The sequence below is a fragment of the Pelecanus crispus genome, chromosome 1 (genome assembly GCF_030463565.1).
Source record: "Pelecanus crispus isolate bPelCri1 chromosome 1, bPelCri1.pri, whole genome shotgun sequence".
In the NCBI taxonomy this organism is placed as follows: Eukaryota; Metazoa; Chordata; class Aves; order Pelecaniformes; family Pelecanidae; genus Pelecanus; species Pelecanus crispus.
In genome coordinates this window covers 133,119,387-133,144,211 of record NC_134643.1, presented here as the reverse complement: position 1 = coordinate 133,144,211, position 24,825 = coordinate 133,119,387, and the positions used below count along the sequence as shown (strand labels likewise).

At 35.6% G+C, this 24,825-nt stretch overlaps 1 protein-coding gene across 1 annotated transcript in view; it reads right to left on the bottom strand.

Annotated features, from left to right (window-relative positions):
* Positions 1-24,825, bottom strand: part of DMD (dystrophin) — a 1,232,979-nt gene that overhangs the window by 752,648 nt on the left and 455,506 nt on the right. Inside the window, exons 19-23 of the mRNA XM_075717957.1 lie at positions 18,832-18,919; positions 11,460-11,701; positions 9,839-10,019; positions 1,938-2,083; positions 757-969 (exon numbers count right to left, since the gene is read on the bottom strand). Of these exons, the coding sequence (XP_075574072.1) occupies positions 757-969; positions 1,938-2,083; positions 9,839-10,019; positions 11,460-11,701; positions 18,832-18,919 (870 nt within the window). The remainder of the gene's footprint in view (positions 1-756; positions 970-1,937; positions 2,084-9,838; positions 10,020-11,459; positions 11,702-18,831; positions 18,920-24,825) is intronic.

The following is a 24,825-nucleotide window of genomic DNA, read 5'->3' as shown; positions in this document are numbered from 1 at the left end:
TCAACCTTCAGAATTTTCTTTGCAATATCCCCCCTGAGTATGCAAGTGTTCATTTGCATGGGGATGAGGAGAGAAAAAAATTAAAAATAGTTTCTCCACTTTTGTGACTGGTTGTTCTGAATTCCTCTGAAACCTTTCCCTTGAAATTATATAGAAATGGAACAGGAATATGTTAAAAATAGACTTATTTTAAATCTTATAACATCTAAGTCATAGACATTACATGTAATGCCAATACATGTGATTTATAAATAAGTATAAATAGAGATCCTCACAACGAGAGAAACAATGTAAGGTTCCAATGCTGTCATTCTAAAAACGTGAAATTCATACAATTGTGTAAGTCATACACACTTCTGCTTTCTGGCAGCTGCTGCCAAGTTACTACCATATTACAAATGACTTTAATTATGTAACTGAATCCATTAAAGTCAGTATGGTTACAGCTACTTCTGCTGCATGAAAAAGTACTTCAGCTACCTTGAAAAAGTAAGTAGAGGAATATTAGCAGCACTTTCACTGAAATCAAAGTTAAGTTTTGCTATTGAAACAACATAGGTAGAAACAGCCACAAAATCAGAATTCAAAGTAAAATCTTGGACCTGCCATAATCAAGCAAACATTTTAATACATTTTATGTGCTCCTTTGATATTTCACATTGGTGTTACTTTCTTGAGGTGTATAAATGCATTCTGTGCTAGTCTCACAGCCACAAGCGACCACATAGTAGTTGAGGCTGAAAAAGTTTGGTTAACCTGGAATCGCTGGAGTTTGGTCATAAGCTCCTCAAGTTTCTGGCAATGTTCCACCAGCTGCGCTGATAATTTCTTCCAGCGGCCAAGGATCACCTCAATTTCCGATCGATATCTTTGGCTGACTTCTGCAGGGGCTTTCCTGGACATGTCTTCCACAGTTGTGCTGAGATAGTTCAGGCCTTTTTGCTGCTCTTGCAGAGAACTTTGTAGGGCCTACGAATGAGAAGCAAACAGTATTCCGATTCATGTGTTGGGCAATTCTCTTTGTTTCACAAACATAGGTGAGACTGCTGAAGAAAGGACTGAAAACTAAAAACGTAGGTCACCTTTGCTAAAATATCCAATGACGTATTCTACTGAGCAATTTGGAATTGCTTCTCTCACACAAACTACAAAGTAGATCTTTTAGCTGAACACCAGAGGTGTTTATACTTGTTAACAGAGGTGATCCACACACACTTCATTGATTTGAGATAGGAATTTACTATGGCCCTAATGATTACACTTTCAAAAGAATCAGACTATATGTGGAGAAAAAGAATAAACTTAGAGCTGCTTCTATAATTCAAAGTTTTTGATAACTTCTCAAAACTTTTGCAATTCTTAGCCCAAATTTGCTGCACCTAACTTTTTTTCTGTATTCTACTTTTTATTTCTGCATGTGCATTACTAGTTGCTTCAAACAACATGCTCATTAGCCATCCAGTAGTAGAACAGTATCAAACATTGAAATGCAGGGAAGGTTTGTATCCACTGGCAAAACTTGTTCCACATTTGTGTCTGCTTATAAATCCAACAGAAAACCTGACAAAGCCCATGCTGCATTTTGCAAATCACAATTGTTTCCATGTCAGCACTGGAAAATGAAATGAGTTAAATCTTTACTTAACTATCAGAGTTATCGTCAAAGGAATATTTTGTATATCATGGGGACAAACAAAGGCTTTTCCTTAACACATTCAATATCTTATAAAATTGGTTTAAATAGTGAAGATTACTTTAACTTTAGGAATCAATACAAGTAAGTATCCACTGTGTCCTGAAGCCCTTGGCTAAAACCCAAACGGGTACAATTCATTCAAGATCTGTAGTGTAAGCTTCAGCAGTCTCATGACAACTTTGCATTCTGTTCCTCTGAACTTTTCATTTGAGACATTCATTCCCACAGCCTGACCACTCACCTTGAGCTCCCTGAGTCTCTGCTCCATGATTTCATATTCAGCAACTGCAACCTGAGGCACGGAGAGTTTAGTTTCTGACTGCTGGATCCACACAAGTACAGTGTTCATTGTCTCTTTGTAGTGTGCAGGAGGCAAACTGTCAAAAACTACATTCAATGAGGAAGAAAAAGGAAAGAAATAAAATAATTTTGTGCTTCATTATTTGGTTTGCTGACAGAAGATGTCTGATAAAAGACTGAGCCTTGTTGAAGTCAATGGCTATTTGGCAACAGATTGCCACAGGCCCAGTATGTCAGTATCAGAATTTTCCAAGAACTGTCGAAGCAGAAAACTTTTGAAGAATGAATACACTCACTCTAATGTTCATAATTTCTCTGTCATTTCCTCAGTTGTGTGTCATTTGACTCTCATTATAGGTCACACAACAACTTATATGGCCAAGACAATTAGTTTAAATATGTGTGTTTACAGATCAACAGGTAAACCATTGTACTTAACCCAAAATCTAATTTCAGAAATGCAGTAAGAAATAGCATTCCGTTTTATGGCCCGTGTTTGTGTGTTTAATGTTTCTGTTCAAGTAAAAAGTTCTGTTTAAGACATCTGTTAAAAGCTTAGAAAATTAATCTTTCTTCTGCATTAAAGCTGAATTTTATTGAACTGTGCTTATTGCGCCAACATTACAGCTGCTCTAAATAGGCAACATCTGGCACACATATGAGCAACTCATTAGCAGAGATGCTCCCTCTGCCCTCAACAACAGTTGCTTCCATACTCATTGAGAAAAATACAGACAAATAGCATGGCTGGTTGGAAATGAAATGAAATATTTCCAACTTGTACCACATAATGTACAAAAAATGTTATACCTCTTTGTATCTCCTGTATGTCTCTGGTGTTTCAAAAAGAACTGTATTGAGAAATGATATAACTGTCCTAAAAGCAATTTTGACAAACAACACAGTTAAAGTTTTTAACTACAATCTTGCTTACATTCTCATATAGCCATGCTTGGCAGAACATACTTCAGACTAATTTTTTAGTCAATCAACAGAATGCTACTTGAAAAAATTCTGAGTTGGGCATCATAGCAACATACTAAAATCAGGGCAATTTATGCTGTCTTTTGCAGTATGCACATTGTATGGCATACTTTCCTCATAAAAATCTGGGCTGATCTGATTTATCACACACATCTGGGGATTTACAAAACATAGGACTTGGTACCAGGAAAGACAAGAACTTCTTGCCTTGTGATATATTTTCTTTACAGAGAAAGCAACAGTAATACTTTCTTGGAAACACAGAAAACAAACATTTTCCATCTCATCAAATAGCATTTTAAATCTTTTTATTTGCTTAGTGAAATTTGTATTGTCTTTGACTCATTTAATCCAAACAATTCCTACTTTAGAATAGAACATGCATTTAAACACATCACTCCCAATGAATGGATGGATATATAATTTTAACAGCTCAGATATGTTAAAGGAATATACCACTCTTAATCTGCAGTTTTATTTAGAAATATGAAATGGAGTTCAGTATTGTGATGTAATGTTTGACTTCTACAAATAATTTTCTCCTTTAAATGAAAAACAAATCTTAGGACTAATGTATGACTTCAAGCAGCTATATAAAATAATAGCTATTTTCGGTAGCAGTAAAGAGTACATCAGAGCACAAGATAAAAACAAGGTAAAAACACAAGATTCGCTGCTACAGCAAGCTCCACAAAACTGCATGAAACTCTTACCTGAAAGTTTGCCAACGATGATAATTTTAGACCCATCCAAACACTGCAAGTGTTTTGTCCATTTTTAACGAATTACGTTCTCTACTATTTGAAGGATTAAATAAGAGTTCAAGAGGGATCACAGATGTTGATTTAATCAAGATAGTGGCTTTCCGATTTGGTTATTAAATATTCAATTTAAAAAGGACTTTTAAGTTCAGTGAAACAATAATTTTCCTATTTCACTTTTCCAGATTACGAGTACTGAAATACTACTTTTCAATGTCTTTTGCCTAGCTGGAGTTTTTGGGGCTTGTTGGGTTTGGGGTTTTTTTGTGTGTGGGGGGGGAGTGTTTGTTGCGTGTGTTTGCGTTTTGTTTTTTTTTTTTTTTTTTTAAGATGGACGATGTGTCAGCATTTTCATCTGCAAGGAAGCATATTAACATATTTTTGGATGACACTTAAGAAAAACCCATACTGCTTTTACAACTCATGATGCCAATGGTGAGAATTCAGTCAAAGTTCTACAGTGGGATTCACGTTACCTAATTTTAGCTGTCTAAATAATCTAACACATTTACGGTGTCTCTGTGGGCAGTACGAATCTCTAAATTCCCCACGCTCATAACATGAACATGCATCCAGACCTGTTTATTTTTATCCTAAAATTTGCTTTGTGATACTAATGTTTGTGGATTAAAGTCCACATGATAAGCACAGTGCATTAATATGGATTCTGCTATAGTACATGAAAAATTGAATTGGTAGTCAGGAAGATATAGCATGTCCGCAACCCAATCTATAGCTGAGCTAGGCCCATGGCAGAACTGTAACAAAATATCACAGACGGAAATTACAAGTCTGTTATGTGAAATATCAGGATAGAGTTCCCATCCCATAATAGGAAAATGTTGTTGCATTAATCTATTCCATTTGTAGGGAAAGCATTTTGGTGTGACTAACATTGTAACCCTTGAGAACTGACAGGCAAATACATTTATACTTGCACATTTATTTTAGAGAAAATGCTTAAATTTGGAAATACAATGTGCAGATAGATATTTCGTTAGGATATATTTTTAATAAGTAGAAATATATAAATATGTGAAAATAGCTTTCCAAATAAGTAAAATACTTTCTTTTCATATTTCCTTCCAGCTTCCTTTTTTGGTGACCAGATTTTCCAGTCAAAAATCTTTTCCCAAATCAGAAATGAAATGAGAATACAATTATCTCAACAACTATCAAATCACACTGGGTATGCTTCAATGTGTATCTCCTACACTCAGGACAAATCCCACTGTTCATCACATCATTGTGAAAGAAGAAGAAAGGCAATAAATATAATCTATGGGATCACTTCAATAAAGACTTATTCCCTGAAATGAATGAACTAGATTGAACTGAACATATTTCCCATAAAATACATTCTCCTCAGTAGTTACTGCACTGTTTAAAACCATGCTGATTTCTCACAACTTTGTTTTGCTTATTTTGTAATACAAGTACTTGAAGCTATTCATCCAAGTCTTTATATTGCTGACTCCATAAAAACTGTGATTCCCCTCTCCCACATCATTCACCAGAAACTCAAAGTGGAATTATAAGGAATCTTGTGTAATACATAATCAATGTTCTGCAAGTGCTTCAACACTTGCAATTCCCTTACAAACCTCTTAAAAGAAACAGAAGGGAATCCTTTCTCCAGTTTTACAAGATCTAATGTAACCGTAAATATCTTTTAAAGATACAACATTTTTTAGGTGGTTTTATTTCCCATCCTTATAAACTTTCATTTTTACCATGGAGGAAAAGGATAACGTGACCTACAGGGTAGAGGACATTTGTCCTTTCCTTGTTTATTTAAATAAAAGATAATTACCAGAGAAAATGGATGCAGAAGAAAAATGAAATTACCTGCATGTAATTACTTACTGAAATAATATTTTCTCACACACATCTGAGTTGTATCTTCAGCAAAAAAGGCACATTCAAAGAAAGTTAAGCAAACTTTATCCCTCAAAACCAAACAGCAATGAATATTATTGCTACTAAATCATAGTTCAGGTCTTAAGAAAAACCTACAGTTATGAAATTTACCAGACACTTGCTTAATTTTTTTCTTTCTCAAGTATGCAATGATTGGTGAAAGATTATTATACATATTGTAAGAATTTCACTGTCACTTATAACCCATCTCTAAGATACTTAGAGCCTGAAAATAACTTAGCAGTTCAAAGTTTAAGCGAAAGCAGGCAAATGTCAGACTAAAACTCCAAATGGTCATCATACTTTTATGGTTACTGCAGGTTGTTGTCTTCCAAAATTATGCCAGGACTGAGCTGCATGAACACTATGTAATGCAACCCTCTTTGAGATACTGCACTAGCGGATTAGGGAGAAAAGTGGTGTACGTGCAAAATAACTGTAAGCATGGGGTGGGTAAATAAAAAGTCTAAAGAAACTTGACATGATATAGAAGGCAAAAACTTTCTGAAGTCCTTCTTGAAATAAATAGGAGAAACATCATTTAAATGCAGATGAATGATTCATCATCCACAACAACAATAATAACAACAACCACAACAATGATGATGACTTCACCTTCAGGAATTACTGATCCTACAAAGGTAGAATCAGAATTTGAAAGGAAAGCACAGTGCATGAATTTATGAAGCAGAGAGAAATGGAAATAACTATGACTTTTCCTTTGCCATCTCCATCTTGGTATTCTTAATTTCCCCTTCCACAAAAGCTTTTTTTTTTTTTTTTTTTTTTATAGTTACTTTCTAAAAATCTAATGACACTCTCCAAACCCTCTCTGAAGAACAGTCTTGTCAAATTGAGAACATGTATCAGAACGCTGCTCACTGAAGACCATAGCAGGGTAAGAGTTCACCACAGCAAAACTGAAAACCAGAAGCACCTTAATGGAGTTTGGTCCAGTCACAGCACGAGACGAGTGCTGGAATGAATCAGCTGCCACCTGGGAAGTAGTTTGAGCCAGGGAGTACTCACCTGACACTGACTGGCAACTCTCCCTATGTTGAAAGGGAATGGGAGGCTGACCAGGCAGCTCCCTAGAAAGCTCTCTGACACAGCAGCAGTTAATTTCAAGACAAATAAATATAAAGTTTATCCCCTTGTTCTTCATCAGGGCAATTATAAAACTAAGAATTCCCTTGGGAAATCACATTATTCATATTTGGATTATTGCCATGATTCTCCATTTCACTCCCTTGTGTACATTACTGAATAGTTTGAAGCACCGTCTGACCTCTATTTTTTCTATATACCAGTATTCTAGAAATTACTCTAAATGTGTTTGGGGAGGAGGGAGAGCTGGAATGATGGATACACTATCTTCAAAAGGATCAACTACCTGTGGATATACAGACATTCTATAAAGTAAGAAAAATGAGGTCATATTTCCTCATATTTTATGAGGTTGTATTTCTTTCATAAACGACATTGCCAAATAGTGAAAAAACAACTAAATAGGTTTCAGAATTGGCTTTAAATTAGGTTTTATAACTGAAGTGCTAATCAAATCATGGAGAAAAAACATTGTAGAAAATCTGAGTTAATCCTTAATAATATTTTATTAAGAAATCTACTATGCAGCATAGAGAAACTACTAAGCACTCTTGAACCTAAAAAAACCCCAAAACAAAACCACTACCATCCTCAAAAAAACCCACCAGAACCCAACCAAACAAAAAAATATTTGAGGGAGACAATCTCTTAGAACTAGACAAAACTTTTTTTTGGAGAAAATATTCCCTTGGAAAACAGAAGAGAATAGCTAAATACCCTTATCCATCAGAAAAGATAATGGAGTAATGGAAGATTAAAAAAAAAAAAGAATCCCAAAACACAAACCCCAAATGATGAATCAAAAATCCTTTTAACATAAAAAAACCCCTAATGATGATTGAAAAGAATCTTTCTAGCACGTGTAGGTTATACGTACAGGGAAGAAAAAAGGAGCAAATACAAATATTACCACTGATCTGCAAAACATCATTCAGTCTTTAAGAAATTCATCTACCTATAGAAACTAATTAACTGCAAATAATTTACACAGATAAAAGATGGAAATATCTAAAATGCTCTAGCAAAACTTCAACATTTTCTATAAAAATAAGGCTAAAATAAAGACATGGGTTATGTCCTTTTCTCCATCTGTTCAACAGAAGAAAAATTGTCATTGAAGAAAGAAGAAGAAACTCAGACTCCAAGAGCCAAATTTTCTTCACTTCAGCTTCAGGGTTTTTTTTTACATTTTTTTGATTCATAAGACTTTCCTGAAACAGGACTAGACCTAATGCAGTATCCCAAGCATGATCGTTCATATCTACAGCAGAGTCGTGAAAGGAAGTTAGCACTTTGGATAAAACTGTGTATAAAATTTCTGAAGATAAAATATGATTGACACAATAATCTCACCTACAATATCACTACAGGTATGTACTGTACGGGATAACACAGTTTCATCTTGACAGCTGGACCACTGAGATGAAGCACCTGTGATGCAGAGCAGCCACATAAAATAATAGCAACAGACCAGGGCTCCATAAAATATAGATTCAGGGACTTCTGCTCTCTAGCTGTTTAGGAGACTCTCCCCAGCCTGTTCAATGCTGCCACCTCAGGACAGCTGCTTCTGTAGGTGGCCAGGACACTGGAGGAGGGTACTGCAGCACAGGAGCGGGAGTGAACAGCTACAGCCAGGAAGAACTTTACCAGAGGCCCTGCTTGGTGGCATTACAGTTCAGGCAATGAACAGTGCTCATCTTACAGTACTAACCAACTGGTTAGATCACAAGGTCTCATTATAGTAAAATTAGGTGAGGCAAAACCAGCAATTACACAAAATTACACAATATAAAAGAAATCATAAAGAAGCTAGCATTTACCATATTTTCCTGTTGGCAGAATGGTAACTGATTTCAACATATAAACCGGTGTAGCATTAAAAGTTTTAAAATCTTATCCATTGTATGGCCTGACTTCAGAGTCATGAACAGACTTTACACTTCTTGATACTAAATTTCTACAGCTCATTCTTTCATCACATGCTATGGCACACTGGCATTTTATTTCTTCAGTTCTCCTATGCACCATCAACTCTTCAGTTTGCGTGTGTGTGCATGTGTGAAATAACCACAGCAGCACAATAATGCAGTGTTGTTGAAAAAAAATCCATCTTTAAAAACGGAATCATGTTAAACCTCTCCATGAGTGTGGACTTGGTAATGTTAGGTTAATGGTTGGACTGGATGATCTTAAAGGTCTTTTCCAACCTAAACGATTCTATGATTCTATGAAAGAATTTAGGAGGAACGCTATAAAGATCCACTAGAAGGAGCTAGCACTATGTGTAATTTCAAAACAGTACAGTCATTTACAGATATCATTGGTTTAAGGAGCAAATAATCTCTTCACTGCTGAGGAAAATTAAATTATGTTTTTATCCAATACTTTATTTTCATTTCATAATCAAATACAGAAAGTGTGCAGTAGTCACTGACATGCTACATATCTCTAATAAGGAATACAGTCAATTTTCTATTTTGGTATCGCATTCTCCCCCTTTTGAAAAATGCATTTTATTACAAATATTGTAAATAATGTTATACCTAGCAGTCATATATTCTGTGCTGCAAAAAAGAACAGTTCACCAGATGATGAAAAACTAGATACCCTAAAGTAGCTACTCTCTTTGATGAGCTTATGGAGTTAAATTTTTATTCTGTGAAAATCTAGAGCAGATTCACTCCTTCAATTAAACTCTCTCTCCTCTCTACTGACAGAGGTAGACAGCTCTGTGTCATAACCCGCTAAACAAAGACAGTTTTATGTCACCAAAAAACATCAATGAATCTGCCCATAAACATGCTAACAAGGGGAGATCTGAGGGTAGAACTACATTGAGTGCAACCTTTGCTGCCGAATAGTGTACTTTCCCTTGTTTTCCTATCAATATAAAATATATAACACACTGATAATTTCTGAAAGACTAATTCAATTGCAAAGAAGACCACCTAAATTGTAGTACTGGCTTAGCGTGGCACAAGCAAATACAAAAGCAGGAAAGCAAAATATATACACCTGTTCTTTGCATGCTAGTCAGGCAAATTGACTTCTTGTCATGAACACTTACTGGTCTGTAGCTGCTTTTCTCTGGCCTGCATGTCAGCAAGAATTTGTTTGAAATGGCTGGTAAAAGCAGCAAGGTCAACATCCAGAAACACTGGCCCTTGTTCTTTCTCTCTGAGCGCTTGACTTTGAGCCTTTAACCGTTCAATTTGAGGCTGAAGGGTTGACATTCGGATGATTTCGTCCTGCATTTTTGAACAAAAACCATCAAGATAAAGCTGTCCAACAAATGAAATCACTAGTGCCATGAAATCACCACTGTTTCAATGCACACTGCACAACTGTTTTGCTTCCAACTACATCAGTTACAGTAAGAAAAAATTCAACATTTTTAATCATTTCTCACAAATCAATACCTCTGCTCCCAATATGATGCTCTTACCATTGTTTAAAGTCACTTTCACATGACATTATCATATTAGTAGTGTAATGCTCAAAGAAAATAAGATAGATTGTACACTAAAATTCCATGCCCAAAGAGCATCCTTTTCATGTCAAGCTGCGAAGATAAAAACTCCACATGTCCCATAATCCTGGACGCATCTCTCTTAGATTATATACAGGCTAAATAGCATGAAGTAGAAAAGGAGACATGAAGATGCGTACTGATTTCTAGCAGCCTGACAGTAACACATTACAGGTTGGGGGTTGTGCTACTATACCTTCAGGAGACCTTGTACACACTGTGACACTTGCAACTACTAAGTAAAAAGGAATGAGGAAAGTAAGCCAAATGTACAGTTCATAGTAGAGCAACTGTAAGAAAAGCTTTATGCAAGAAAACAGAGAACCCCTGTAAGCATAATGCCAGCTTGGAAATGCCTGAAAATAGAATAGCATAGATCTAGATTTGGGGTTCAAACGTTGTTTTTAGTTTGAGAAATTCTGGAGCCAGAGATTTCACGAAGTCAAACTACAAGCATGTCGTGCAATTTATAATTCATTACTCCATCTCAATAGATTCTTGTCAAATAATATTAGCTTGTAAGTAATCTCTACCCACAGAGTTGTCTACAGTAAGAGAGAGAAGCAAATTTCTATGATGGTGCAGCACAAAAATGAAAACATTTAGGGAGAGTAAGAAGTGAATGGGTGTGACTGTTTTTGTACAACAATTGTAATTCTATCGTATGGTGACAGAAGAACATTCCTCCATTTGACTACATAATCCACCCTGCATCAAAATGCAGGGTATGTAACAAGTAAAGCGGTCTCCAATGGCAGAATTTTGGACTTGACCATGAAGACAATTTTCTGGCCCAGATCCTTATGACAGAGGTGATGAGCAACAGTTTCTTAATGAAGAACCAAAGAGACAGATTCTTACAGGAAAAAAAAAGGAAAAAGAGTTTAGGGGCATAGTTTCCTAGCTTTAGGTATCTAAGTATCTTAATAACTAAATATTTGGGGCAGAGTTTTAAATACCCATAGGCTAGGCTCTACTACCGCTTTATTTCTTTACCAGTCCTTCCTTACCTTGAAAAAATATTTTCAATAATTACCTTGGAAAGAGGAGGAGTCCATCTTCCACTTTTACATTGAAATAATATAGGTCATAATCTGGCCCACTGTTGGAACACCTATGAAGTACAATATCACAAAAAACTTGGAGAAGAATCTCTAACCTTGCATTTTTCCAACTGAGTTTTTACTGTGGCAGGATCTGTTGCTGGTGTGGGTTGTGCTTTCAGCCAGTTTTCTGCAATAATTGCTGTCTGCTCCAGTTGCTGCAGCTGGGAGTAGAAGTCAATGATGTTATTTTGGTACTCCAGCCATGCCAGTCTTTCACTCAGCAACTGACAGAACTCAATCCAGCGGCTCTTCAGCTGCTCTGAGGCTTGTCTAATGTTGTCAGCATTCAGACCCTCTAGAAAGAAAACAAGAGAAGTTTGGCACTTAAAGATAAATAAGTCCCAAAGAAAAGAGAAAAAAAAAGTAAAAGAATTGAACAATTCAATTTCTGTATTTGAGAGCTCATAAATCCAGTTAATGATTTATCATCAAATAACAGTCCTGAACATACAGATGTTACACATTAGTGGAGAAAGCATTTAAAAAATATTTTAAGTTGCTGCCAGGGTACTTCTGTTGCTATGGGAATGAATTATAAACTGCATTAAAGTACAAGAATGGGAATAAAGCAGAAAGTAGAGATACAATACATAAAGCTAATTAAAACTGCTGTAAGAAATAAGAAAATGCCTGACAGCTGGATTTTGAAAACTACGTCTGGACCGTAATTAGATTTTAATGTACAAGACCGTTTTGGTTTTTTTTTATTTTATAAAAAGACCGATTTAAATGAATGGGAACTAAATTCCGCAGTTATTTTGTTGTTTCTGATGATCCAAACCTTACGTTTTTCATCACGTTTTTTTTCAGAAATATCATAAGCACTGAGGAATAAACATATGATCAGATCAAACCTCCATCTAGGCCAATCCCGTGTATCGAACAGTGACCGTCAGTAGACATTGAGAAAAGACTGAGAGCTGAGAAACCACAGGTAACACTTCTCTACGATTATTTTCAGACAGGGTTTGGTTTCTCCGATATAGTTTGCCTATTTCTGTCTATTGTTCAATAATCATGCTTAAATTAAAGTTCATAAAAGAAAACGGACTTTAGTTGTTAGAGGCAAGGCAATTATTTAGAACTATTTAAAGACCTCTATATACTCTGTGAAGTAAGGCAATATATATCAAAGATAAGCAAAGGTGTGTTACAATAACATCATTTATAATTATTCCAAAATTTGAACTCAGGTTGAGTTCGAAATAATAATATATTAACTTAAGCATCTCATTTTTCAGAAGAAGTTTAAATGTAATCCCTAACCTTTTTTACTGGCATGACATGTAATGATATACATAGCAATAGGATTGATACTGATTTAAAAATTAATAAACTTCTCAATCCATTGAGTAATGCTACGTGCTGAAGAACATTTTTAATAACATCATCACTTAGTCATACACTAGTCAACCAGTAAAACAGAAGCTATGTTTTTATCAAAATAATCAAATTTAAGGTGTTTTTCTATTTCTTAAAAACAAGTTTAAAAGCAAATGAGACAAAAGCCTTCAGTGCTATACTTCCATGATTTTTTATGTGCTGTCAATATGGTTTATCTTGTTTGCAACCCATAACCCCAATCTGCAGGAAAATTTCTTTATCAGGGATAAAAAATAGTAAAGTTAATGTGCAATTATGGAAGGCAGGACGCAGGAAATGGAGTCCTAATTACAACTAAATGCCTTAAATAAGTACTGGGAATTTATTATAATAAAATTTTCTAAGGAATGACTACAATGCATGCTATATGGTAAACCACACTAAATGATAATCTGGGATCATGTCTGTTGTGGAGCACCAGTTCTCTGCCAAATCCTATTCTGGATTCAGCTCAGAGCTATTCCGTTTAGAGTCACTTGGAAACAGCCCCCTTGGAAATGGACTGTGCAGTACCTGATAGCAGTTCCCCGGACACGGTCTGTTTCTAGGATGTGGCCCTAGCCAAGCAAATTGCACATGATTTCAAAAAGTACAAGCAAAAATGTAGAAAGATAGGAAGCCCAGTACTGCTGGGAGATAATGGCAACTGTGGTGGTTGGAGCAGCTATGCATACACATTGTACTCCGGAAACTGGATGGCACAGTTTAAAGACAGAGCAAGGGTATAAAATGAACTTTAAAGCATAAAGAGGTAAACGGTATTTTGACACATCTTAATAAAATCCAGCAGTGATCCGCTCTTTTGTGTGCATGTGTTTGCATCTGGAAATGTGGTATGTATAACTACATTGTCTTAAAGTGTAATGTCTACTGAACATATAGTATTATGTGAAGAGGCAGCATAAACCTGAATAGCACAGCATGTCTGAATAACAACAATCAAAGATGACCAGGCACATAGATACTGAATCATACCAACAGCAAGAACAAACACATATATAGAAGACAAGCCTTTAACTATGCTGTATTTCAAGAATTGCGTCTGTCCTGTTGTGACTTTGGTTATAAAAATGCTGTATACTTGTAACAGACAGCAGATACCTTTGCCGCTGTCTTCTCTGAACCTCTGAACCTGGAAGACACTGCCTATGAGTTTGGCAGAGTCGATAAAAGGAACACTTCTATTTATTCCTCCTTTCCTCTCTTTTCAGCTGTCACAGCCTCCAAAGTACCCTTAGGCAAGATTATTATTACCAGGGGAAGTGCAGTCATGGATTCTCCTTACATAATAATACTTTTCACTCTAATATTTTCTTCAAGGATTCAGACACTACTGTATTTCAGATGAAAACCTAGATTCATCAGATCCTCTTTTCTTCTTTTCACTCATATGTCCCTCTTAACATAACATTTAAATATGTGAAAATACCCAACATTATTCAATTTTCTTCAATTCTTTTCTTTATTATCTAAACTTTGAGTTTCAATGTGATTCCACAAGAGTATAGATGAACAAAGAAATGTTTTGCTCTTCATGTAACTGAAGTGGACAGTACAAGATTGAAGTGTGCAGAGCCATGTGTGTTAAAAGATTGCAGACGCACCTCCATTAGACCACACTACATCCTGCTGAAAGGAAGACCCATCTGAAAATCTCCATAGGATGCATTTTTAAAACTCTTTTAATTCACAGTCCGCTGAGGTAACTCAGTTGTCTATCAGGTGTCAGTATGTAATTTCCAGAAAGATGCAAGAAAATGGCCATTACTTGCACTTGAATTGGGGCAAATTTGTCAGAATTTTGTCTTATTTTGAAGAAAGCTAGTCCTCCATCTCATCGAAAATGACAAATTAATAACTATTTGAGTAATTGATGCAATGAGGGCATACTTTTAATGTTTTCATTTGCTCATTAAATTGGTGAAAATCAAGAATTTGAAACTTCCATGATAAGTACTGATTTCTTCATTATCTTTAGCAACTTTAGCAACCAGCAGCTTTCATTCATGATGTTAACATCAATCCTTTTACTCTGCTTCACTCATATCAGAAGTTGACAAGAAACAATATAAAACCCATTCTCTGGTAAAACAATATTATTTTTGAAATAACGGTTCATAATGTTTTCACGTTTCATATTCTAAAAGCTGACATAATCAGTGAATAAATATACTGTACCCAGAGGAAACAGATCATTATCTGAAGTGCATCCATTAATTTTATTACCTTGTGTACTGCACATAACAAATTGTGTCTGAATATTTTTAATTGTGCAGCAGCTTACATGCAAGTACTTTGGAATTGCCACTTAATATGAAGTATATCTTATCAAGTGCATTTATAATTTGCTATGGTTCTATGACAGAATAATGTAATATTATCTGTGTTTTTATACCTTTTGACTCATAAGCATATGTGAAATGGTAACGCACAAGATAATATATTTCTTCTGCAGAACAGTGGCACTTAGCAATTACATGTTTTATCACACCAAATTCATTTGTATTCACTTTAATGCTGCCTATCAAAATTCTCTTGAGCATTCATTTTGATGCCCTATTTATTTTATTCTAAACTACTATAATAGTCAGGTGTCCACTCAAACAGCTAAACTGCTTCACTCATGCATCAACAGATTTGTTATTCTATTTTAGAATAGAATTTAGAAAAGAAAAACAGAATAGATTTTTTTCCCAGAAACACTAGAAAACAGAAGATTTAAGTTTTCATTGATTGTAATCATCAAGCTTCTGCAAAAGCACAAGGCAAGGAGTGGCAGAGCACAGCCCATGTAGAAGATGGGTGGCTGGGTAAAGAATCATCCACCAAAAGCATCAATGATTTCCCCTGTGATGGGAAAAGTCCTTCAAATGGCAATATCCAGACATACTGCTTACAAACACAAGAATAGCTGCATTGTGTGAGATGGCAGTTCTTTCAGTGCAAAATACTTTTGGTGACAATGGCTGAAAGCATATATGTAAGGCAAGAATAGTGCCCTGTATAAATACACTTCCTTAGAATATTTTCCTCTGTGCTAAGGAACAAGTAAATGAAACCCTAAAAAATCCTATCCAATCCAATTCTCTTCAGAATTTGAATCCTATTTTTTACTTATTCCCCCTCCTATCACAGTGAAAATAAAAGCAAAAAAATAAATATAAATGATACAACAATGAAATTCACCACCATTCTGAACTCTCTTTTATCATCCACCATCAGTCTTCATCTTTTTATGCTCTTTGTCCGTTACATTCAGAATCTTGTTTACGAGCAAAGAGGAAGCACATCTTATGTATAAGTAAAGCCAAGAATTTAGTGATAGCATAATTGGAATCTTAAGAGTCTAATCATTATTAGTTCAGATCTAATTGATACACAATAAGTAAAAAATAACAATGCAGTTAAAATTGTCATCACTTGACTTCACAGCTTATCTATTCCTTAAATCTGTTTGCCTCATGTAGTCTTTTAATTACAGATTACACTGCAAATGCATGACAATCATCGATTGTATCACTGACTGGTTTCCCTAAAGGAAGTACCACACAGAATAACGATGGAAGCATCATAATGTGTGATTTGTAAATTGTGAGAGTGAAATAGGTTTTTCATTCAAGATAACATAGTACATCTTCCCTCCACTAGATGTTAAACTGTGTGTCTCCCACAAATCCATAAAGGCACATTAAATTCCAGTTCCTTCCCATGTTATGGAAAAGAGTTCCAGCATTAGAAGAGGAAGGTATGTAGGCACACTCTGCTCTGTTGAACTTTATTTTGGAGATTCAGCAAAATTCTCCTATCCGATACCCTTTCCTCTTGTTCTTAGTGAATCCAGAAATCAACAAAAAAAAATAACAGAGATGAAGACTGTATGTCCCAAATTAATTTCCACAAGCCACAAAAAGACTAAAGAAACTCAGTTTAATCACTGTGGAAAATATAAAGCTGCTTAAGTTTATTACAGTTTGGAGATGTAAGTTTAAAGTTGAGTTACTTTTTTTACATAACTTTTGCTTCAATATCAATTTAAAGATAATCCTGTTAATTGCAATTGCATTAGAAACAGAAATTGCATTCCGCAAACAGAAAATTTGTTGCATTTAAAAGTACAAAGTCTGAACTGGGCAGTTAACCTCCTCTGCGCTCAAAGTGTAATTCTGAACAATTAAGATACTCCATTTGCAAATTCTTTGTTAGAATCATTTTACTGTTCTCCTCAACTAATGTTAATTCTTTAATCCTACTCTCTACCATTCCTACCTGACAAAAAAGGGCCTTCATTCTCACAGGCAACTAACCCGTCATCCTTGCTAGACTGTTCTGGCTACCAAGGCTACCACGACATACGGCATGATGCAGAGCTCAGAGCAGTTGATAGGAAACAGATAAAGTCATGCTGGCTTAGCTAGTCTACCCTGTGCTTGCACCCCAACTGGAAGGCGTGCTTCCTAAAAAAAGGTGTGATTTGGGAGATATTGGAGATATTTACATGCACACCTAGCCACAGTCTAGATCACAACATCTATAAACCATGAATAAGCACAGAACCACGGACGGAGGGAGAAAAAAAGAGAACCTTGAGTTAAAACCACATGAGAAAGTTTAAGATAGAATCTACTTGATACTAGACATGGTAGGTAGTACAGTACTGGAAAAATAATATATAATGTGCTTGGGAGTTCTGCAACTAAAACCAAAATTAGTTACCAGAAAGTACTATATAATCTAAAAAAATTGAAGCTGGAATTGAGGTGCAAGTCTGCATTTGGCCAAAGGAAGAGTGGGGCACTGCCAAATGTGTCCTAGACAGATTTCACCCAAAATAACCACCTTGATATGGCAGCACGCAAATTTCAAATACTGCCTTAAAAGTCCTGTACAACCAGTTCTCCCAGGCAGCAAATGTGTCCAAAAAAACTGACAGATTTTTTTATATGATCAGCCATGGAAAACTGCCCAAATGATTTCGAAGAGGGTGCAAATGTTACCAGACTCCCTTCAGTCTATTCACTGAGCCTAGGAAGGGAACCCTTGCAACAGTTGCTACAGTAATGATAATTAAATATGCCCCACACATTAAATATGCTCACTTTTAAAATATCACACCTTCACACTTAGGCAAGATAATATTAAGATTCCACCAAATTTGTTGAGCTTGGCCAGTTAGTACCTCGAACTCAAAGCATTTCATTTTTAGCAATTAAATTATTGGTTCTTCATTATAACAATTTCATATAAAATATATGTTCTGAAGCTCAGTGCATTCAACATCTATATTTCTGGTAATCATATCAGTATGACAAATGTTGGCCCATGTTTAATATGTTATTGCAAAGTTAGACATTCTTTAGTATCAAGGACAATGGCATGACTTACAACTTTACTTCCATCTACCTTTCTTTTGTTTTCCTTTTTCCCTTAAAAATATTGAAAAGTTCAAAAGAATGACACAACAGAATTTTTTTTTTTGAAAAATCAATAATAAAAATAAAAACCTTACAACTAATTTTCTTTTTTATGAGTTGTATAAGCTTTGACATTTATTATCTTTGAAAAGCCAAATGCCAAAAATCTCTTCCAAAACCCAATAAAATCTTATATTTTCTATGATACAGAACATTACAGCAATATGTATATTACAAAACATACATTGTATATTGTAAGTCAGGAAGCACTTTTTTCCAACTGTTCAGAGCTTTCTAACTCAGATGAGTTAATGTGCCTTCAAAAGCTTAGAATACTCAGAAAATAAGATTACAACTTAAGTCTCTGCGCAGAACAGATTGTTAATATACAGTTCATTACTGTGAGCACGTTTTACACACATTTCTTTTCATGGTACTAAAGTGGTAGGATTTTTTTCTCTTTTCTAATTAACAGATTTAACATTCAGAAATAATAAAAGAAATATAAGGTAATATTACTTTACTGTTCCATTTAGACAGTATTTGCTAATATAATTCTTGTGATAAATATGAACCTGTGCATTTATCAAATCCCTAAGAAGATTATCTAAATCAACTCCCATGTAATTACCATTCACCATCTGTTCCACCAGGGCCTCAGCTGATCTGCTGGCATCTTGCAGTTTTCTGTACTTCTCAGGCTTTTCTCGCTGGATGGCCTGCAGCATGACAGGAAAGGTGAGTATTTCAACAGAGGGATTTTTGAAGAAGAAAGTAATTAATCTCAGGGATGTCTTGTGACTTCTCGAGACCATTTAACCTGTCACATTGCCCTGCCAGCCTCCCAGTTTGCAGTGAAAGCAGCAAGTACCACATACCATCAGGAAGGGAGTCAGTCGTAAAGTCAAATACATAAAATGAGAATCAGAACACAACCGAGTTGACAAATGATACACGTTAGTATTTTACAGACAAATAAAAGACATACAAATTAAGAGCTATTCAAAGCCCAATATTTCAGAACAAAAATATATGTTCAACAGAAATTCCTTGTGTTCCTCCTTGTGGAGGAATAGATTTGCTCATTTCTCATGTGGTTCCTATTGATAACGACAAGAATTGAGCACGCCAACCAAATCACAGGGTTTCATAACACACTATAGTATTGAACCCATATACCATTTGATTCCTTACTTTACTGTTTTGATGGAAAAAAACCCTGTAAAATGCATACTAAAGTAGATATTTAACCTATATATGAACATACATAGCAGACATCCATATATGAACTACTAAGTAAGAATGAGAATTAACTGCAGAATTAACACAGGCTTCTAGATCTGTATTGTATCTAATACTCTCAATTCACCTTTCTGTACTCAAAAATTTCTCACTCCTGTCTAGGCTAGCACTCAAGCTAGCGGGTAATGGCTGGTAAAGACTAGCTGCTAAAATTTCAGGATATAGTAGGAACCTAAGTTTCTCATTTCGAGTTGGTAGCAATACAGCTGGAAAGTAAAATTATTTTAGATCTGACAGCCCCTCAATGCTGTCTCATAATTAACATCATGAAGTCATTCAATTGATTTTAAATTAATTTAGTTGTATAATTTAGGTGTAATTTAGAAGCTCCAAATCAGAAGCCCAAAGAAGCAGCAAAGGGCCACAGCCAAGTTTGATACCAAAAATAAAACAGACCCATGTATCTCCCGAGGTCCTGACCAACACAGCCTCCTATAAATCAGAGCCCCTCACTTTACCACAGCAGATGCACCATACAAAAGGATATGCCACTGCAAATCCTACATGACCTGTATGGGAAGATAACCCTGGCTACAGCTTCTCAGTCTAGCTGACCCCACGAGGCTTCCTGATCACCTTGTTTATTTCCACAGCAAAGGTGTATTCTGTGTGACTTGACTCTTCGTGTGGAAAGGTTCCTTGCAACTGGAAATAAACCTCAAGTAGGTTTCTTGGGTGTCTAAGAATGTATTTAGAAGAATAATCTTATACACCCACATTTGAAAATGTTATTTTTCAAATAGATTGCTATGCTTAGGAGGAAGTAATATAAAAACTTTTGAATAAACTCTCTTAAAATAATTTTTAAAAGTGCGATGCTTAAAACATCTTCAGTTTAATAAGCAGCAGCTCCCTGGAAGACTTTCCTAGGTGGGAAGACACTCAGAACTTTGAAGAGAGATTTTCAGTTAAATTCACACATTTCCACAGCCTACTTATAACTGCCATTCATTTGTGTATATAGAAATGATTAAACAGCAGGCTTTCTAACAATATGCCAAAGCTTCTATCAAACACTTTCAATAATACCACTGTGTATAAATAAAATATATAAAGAAAGGATATTTAGAGAAGAATTAAGGATGGAAGTATTTTTTATTTTATAAACATATCTTTAATATAGACCTAAATTATCACTGAAAGATTACAAAGTTTAATTCCAATGAGTTAAAGATGATTGTATTAATTATTTATAGTTTTTGTAGGTTAATAAAATCTTCTACCATTCCACTTTACAATTTAAATATTTTCCAAATTTTTTAAAAAAATCTATTAATTCCCTGCAGAGTTCCAAAATTTTTTTATAGAATCTTAATTAATACTACTCTGTCTACAATGCTCTGTATAATTAGCATTAGTCTAACTGCAGAGAACTCAAAGGAATCATAAAAACACTAAAATATACTGAAAATAATTTTACTCCATCTGTAATGCCAGATGTGTAATTATCATGAGTGCAACTGTAGTGAGCACAAACGAATCATAAACCCCCCCACCTAAAATATACTAAAATTTAGCTTTTTGAAATACAAAAATGATACGACATTGAAGCTTATGGCAGTGAAATCTTCAGTGTCCAGTAATACACTGTGTCCAGAAAAATGTGGATAAATGTCCACCTCTCTCCTGAAAGACCGTTTCCAGGACCTGATAGAAAATATAAGCACTATATGCGAATCCCTTAGAATAAACATGAAACTTTGGTACATATCAAACTTTCTGTCAATTATTTTTCTCCATGTATTTTTGTGTAATTAGTATAAATTATAAAACTGAAGGTCTAACACTGGTTACAGGAAGACTTATGCTTACACACAGAAAGCACAATGCTAGCCAAACGAGAAAAGACTGTCCTCTTGCTCCTCATACTCTCCATTTTTTGCCAAACCTGCAAACTGTGTCTTGGATTTTTAAGCCACTCAGAAGAAGGAATTCCATAAGCACATGTGAAGTGTCTCGAAACAAAGGGAGCAAGAGTCCTGTAATCACTCTTATTTATCTCCCTGGCTCTGTTTTGTTCATTTTTTTCCTTTACTAAAAGGGGTAAGACTCTAGATTCAGGTTCATTCGTGACACGAGTAGGCTGGGAGGAGTTTGAAGAGGTTTGTGAAGTTTTGAAACTCTTGGATTCTGTACACTGTAATCAACACTTCTTTTGATGAAAAGTTGTGGTAGGTGCAAAGTCACTTCAATATATTTCCAAATATATAACTTCCCCTTTTTCAACTCTTTTTGTTTTCTATAAATGATTTTTGAGAAAAATATACACCAACATGAGGAAAGAAGTTACCTTTACAGGCTTTCATCCAATCGGGTATTAATTCTCTTTTGGACCATTTTGTAACTGGCAATGCAAATGTATAATAGCTTAGTTTTAACTGATTGAATAACACTAAAAATTCATCTTTGGTTAAATGCCAGCTGAAGGTGAAGAGGCTATTTTCACAATGCTGAGCATTTTATTTGACCCCGAGATTTTAGTTGGCAGTTAATGACTTCGTAACCTAGAAAACACTGATGGTCTGAGGAATTTGGATGTTTTTCATATCAAATCAGCATCCTACTTTGAGAGCTCTCTGAAAAAATGCATGGTAGCAGTACTCCCTGACCTCCTGTGACTCTGACCAATTACCCCTGAGGGCAGGAGATGGCAACATTATCATCACTGGCTCTGACAGTGATTCAGCTTTCAAATATCCAGGCCCAACAAAGCATGTCTGAAAAAGGTCACTGAAACAAAACGAACAAACGAGAACAGGGCTTTTGAGAATGCCAAGAGAACAAATTTAATTGTCTAGGATACCTGACATTTTCCCTTACATCTGTTCCTTCTATGTTTACCTTTGATTCTGAATTTCTATGTGCTGCTTCTTGGCTAACGAAAACTCCTTTCAAGGAGTTTTATTCCCAGTTTATTGATGTATGGTCTCAAATCCGACTTATTATTAAGCAGAATTTTCTATCTAGCAAGTTTTAATTTTTTGCACCTGACCTTCATATATTTGAGCTTGCAATATTGGATTAAGAAAAACAAAAAAGGCCTGAGTCATTGTTAGGTCCGTTTTTAATAAAATATAGTGCTTACTGGAACATCTTAACAGTGTGATGCAGCGTAATGATGTTTACAGCATTAATGTTTGGATGTCTTCGTTATTTAGGATTAGTATGGTTATTCCACAATGAAACTTCTATACTTATGGCATCCAGTCTCTCTGGCCAGCTAAGGCAAATATCTTTCTCTTGTAGCAGGGAAGGACTATAAATATTTTTGCTTCTCCCCAGACATAGGAATGGACTTTTTGTGCATATCTAATATATTAAATCTATGTAATACATCTGCCAAAGGCTAATTTCCTGCCAGTATCTGAAGAGCAGCTGGCTTAGCAAACAGTCATATGCATTTCCTACAGCCTGCTCTTGGCTCCGTCTCCCCCAGGCCTCCTCTGAGCTGGGATGGGAGCAGGCTTCTGAAGTTGATGAACCATCAATGATGGCAAAAGAGCTTTCCTTGTGGCTGTCGTTTCTGAAGTCTGCGTCCCTCCACCATACAGCAGATGCACTTCCACTACATCATATGGAAGTGACCCCTCATCCAAGAAAAATTATGAGTAGGAGCAAGCTGCTACAACAAGAAAAAAAAAAAAAAAAAATCATCCAACTAGTAATCTGTCCTCAAAAGAACAGCAGAAAAGAAAGTCATTAGGAAAAGGCCCTAGGACTCAGCACCTACTGTGGTGGGCAATAAATGGTAGGTCTGACATCAGCCAAGCACAGGTGTTCTGTGCTACACCAATATGTATGTTGTCATATAGGGAGAAAACTAAATGACAGCCGGTAAGGGCAAGATGGGACTTTTGCATGCATGTGTACATGGTCACATGTACAACACTGGGGTATGACTATGTAAGTCAGTACAATACAATCTCTTTCAGTTACCACTAACATATGTTTTCCTTTTTGGCACTTCATCTTTTTTATAGGTCTTCTACAACTTTACTAGAGATTATAATATATTAAAACCCACACTATCTTATTGTCCATCGATTTGAGGCTCATTTTGAGGCAATTAGAAACAAAAAGTGTTAACAGGCAACAATGAAACTGCTCAGATCAATGAACTGGACAGTACTTCCTGCTTTGGCTACCAGTTTTATGAATGGAGACAGACACCAGACCAGAAAAAGTCAGGTCAGAACAAGCTTTAAAACCTGGCATTTTCAAAACCTGTTTTGTTTTTTTTTTTTTTTTTCTTTTTTGAAAAGTGTGTACAAAGACTTCCATTAACTTGAAATCGTTCAACACAGAATCCATGTGGTACTTGTCAAGTGCCATCTTCCAGAGTTCTATCAAATTACTCCATACAATCAGAATGTTTTCTCCCTTAAAACATGTAGAAACTTCTACATGTAACTTGATTTTATCAATAAAATGTTCCTTTTAAAAGCAGTGATACTCTATGAAATCAAAACCAGTCTTAGTCCTTAAAAATATTTTCAGTGTTAACGAAAGATACATGTTCATTTCTCTTATTTCTATTTAGAGTTACTAGTTTGTCTCAGACCCTTTGATACAAAGCTCTTGATACAAAGCAGATCCTTTTTCTGCACTACTTTTCATTAAAGAATCAGGAAATTGGTTTATTAACCATCCAGTTAATCAATTCCCAAGGAGGTCAAAGAAACATCTGAAATATCTCCTGCTACCTGCAGTGTTGTGAATTCAAACTTATGATGCCCATGCAGTGTTCAAATTCCACACGCCTTTTCCCTCCCTCCCTCTTCCTACAGTATCATGTATGTTTTCAGCAGCCTAAATGAGATCTGAACAAATGTGCTAAGTAGTGGCCTCCCAGCCCCAATGTTCTTCCTCAGCACAAAGGCAAGGCAAGAGCTGCTGGGAACTCCAGCTGGGAGCAGAGGAGGGTCTGTGGTTCACCTACCTCCACCCCTTTACTTGCAGCGATCACCACCTCCTCGGAAGCAAAGAAAAGAAAGAAGGAGGAAGGTGAACCGTGGCTCCTGGACCCTTTAATGCTTTTATAAAGTCTTACAAACTGACAATATGAGGTGGAACATCATATTGGTTAGGGAAACCCGGCAGTGCAAGTATCCAGCATAATATGTAGGTCAAGACAAGCTAATTTGCCGTCCTTGAAATTGTTATCTTCCTCAAAATGGGAATACATGAAGGGGAGACAGGAGCATTTTCTTCTTTTTATTTCTCCTCTTTGTTTCTTTTTTAATTTTACCTACAATGAAGACTGAGGCACTTGGAAAATTAACTGTCTACCTATTTATTAGATGAATCCCATCACCCCAATATG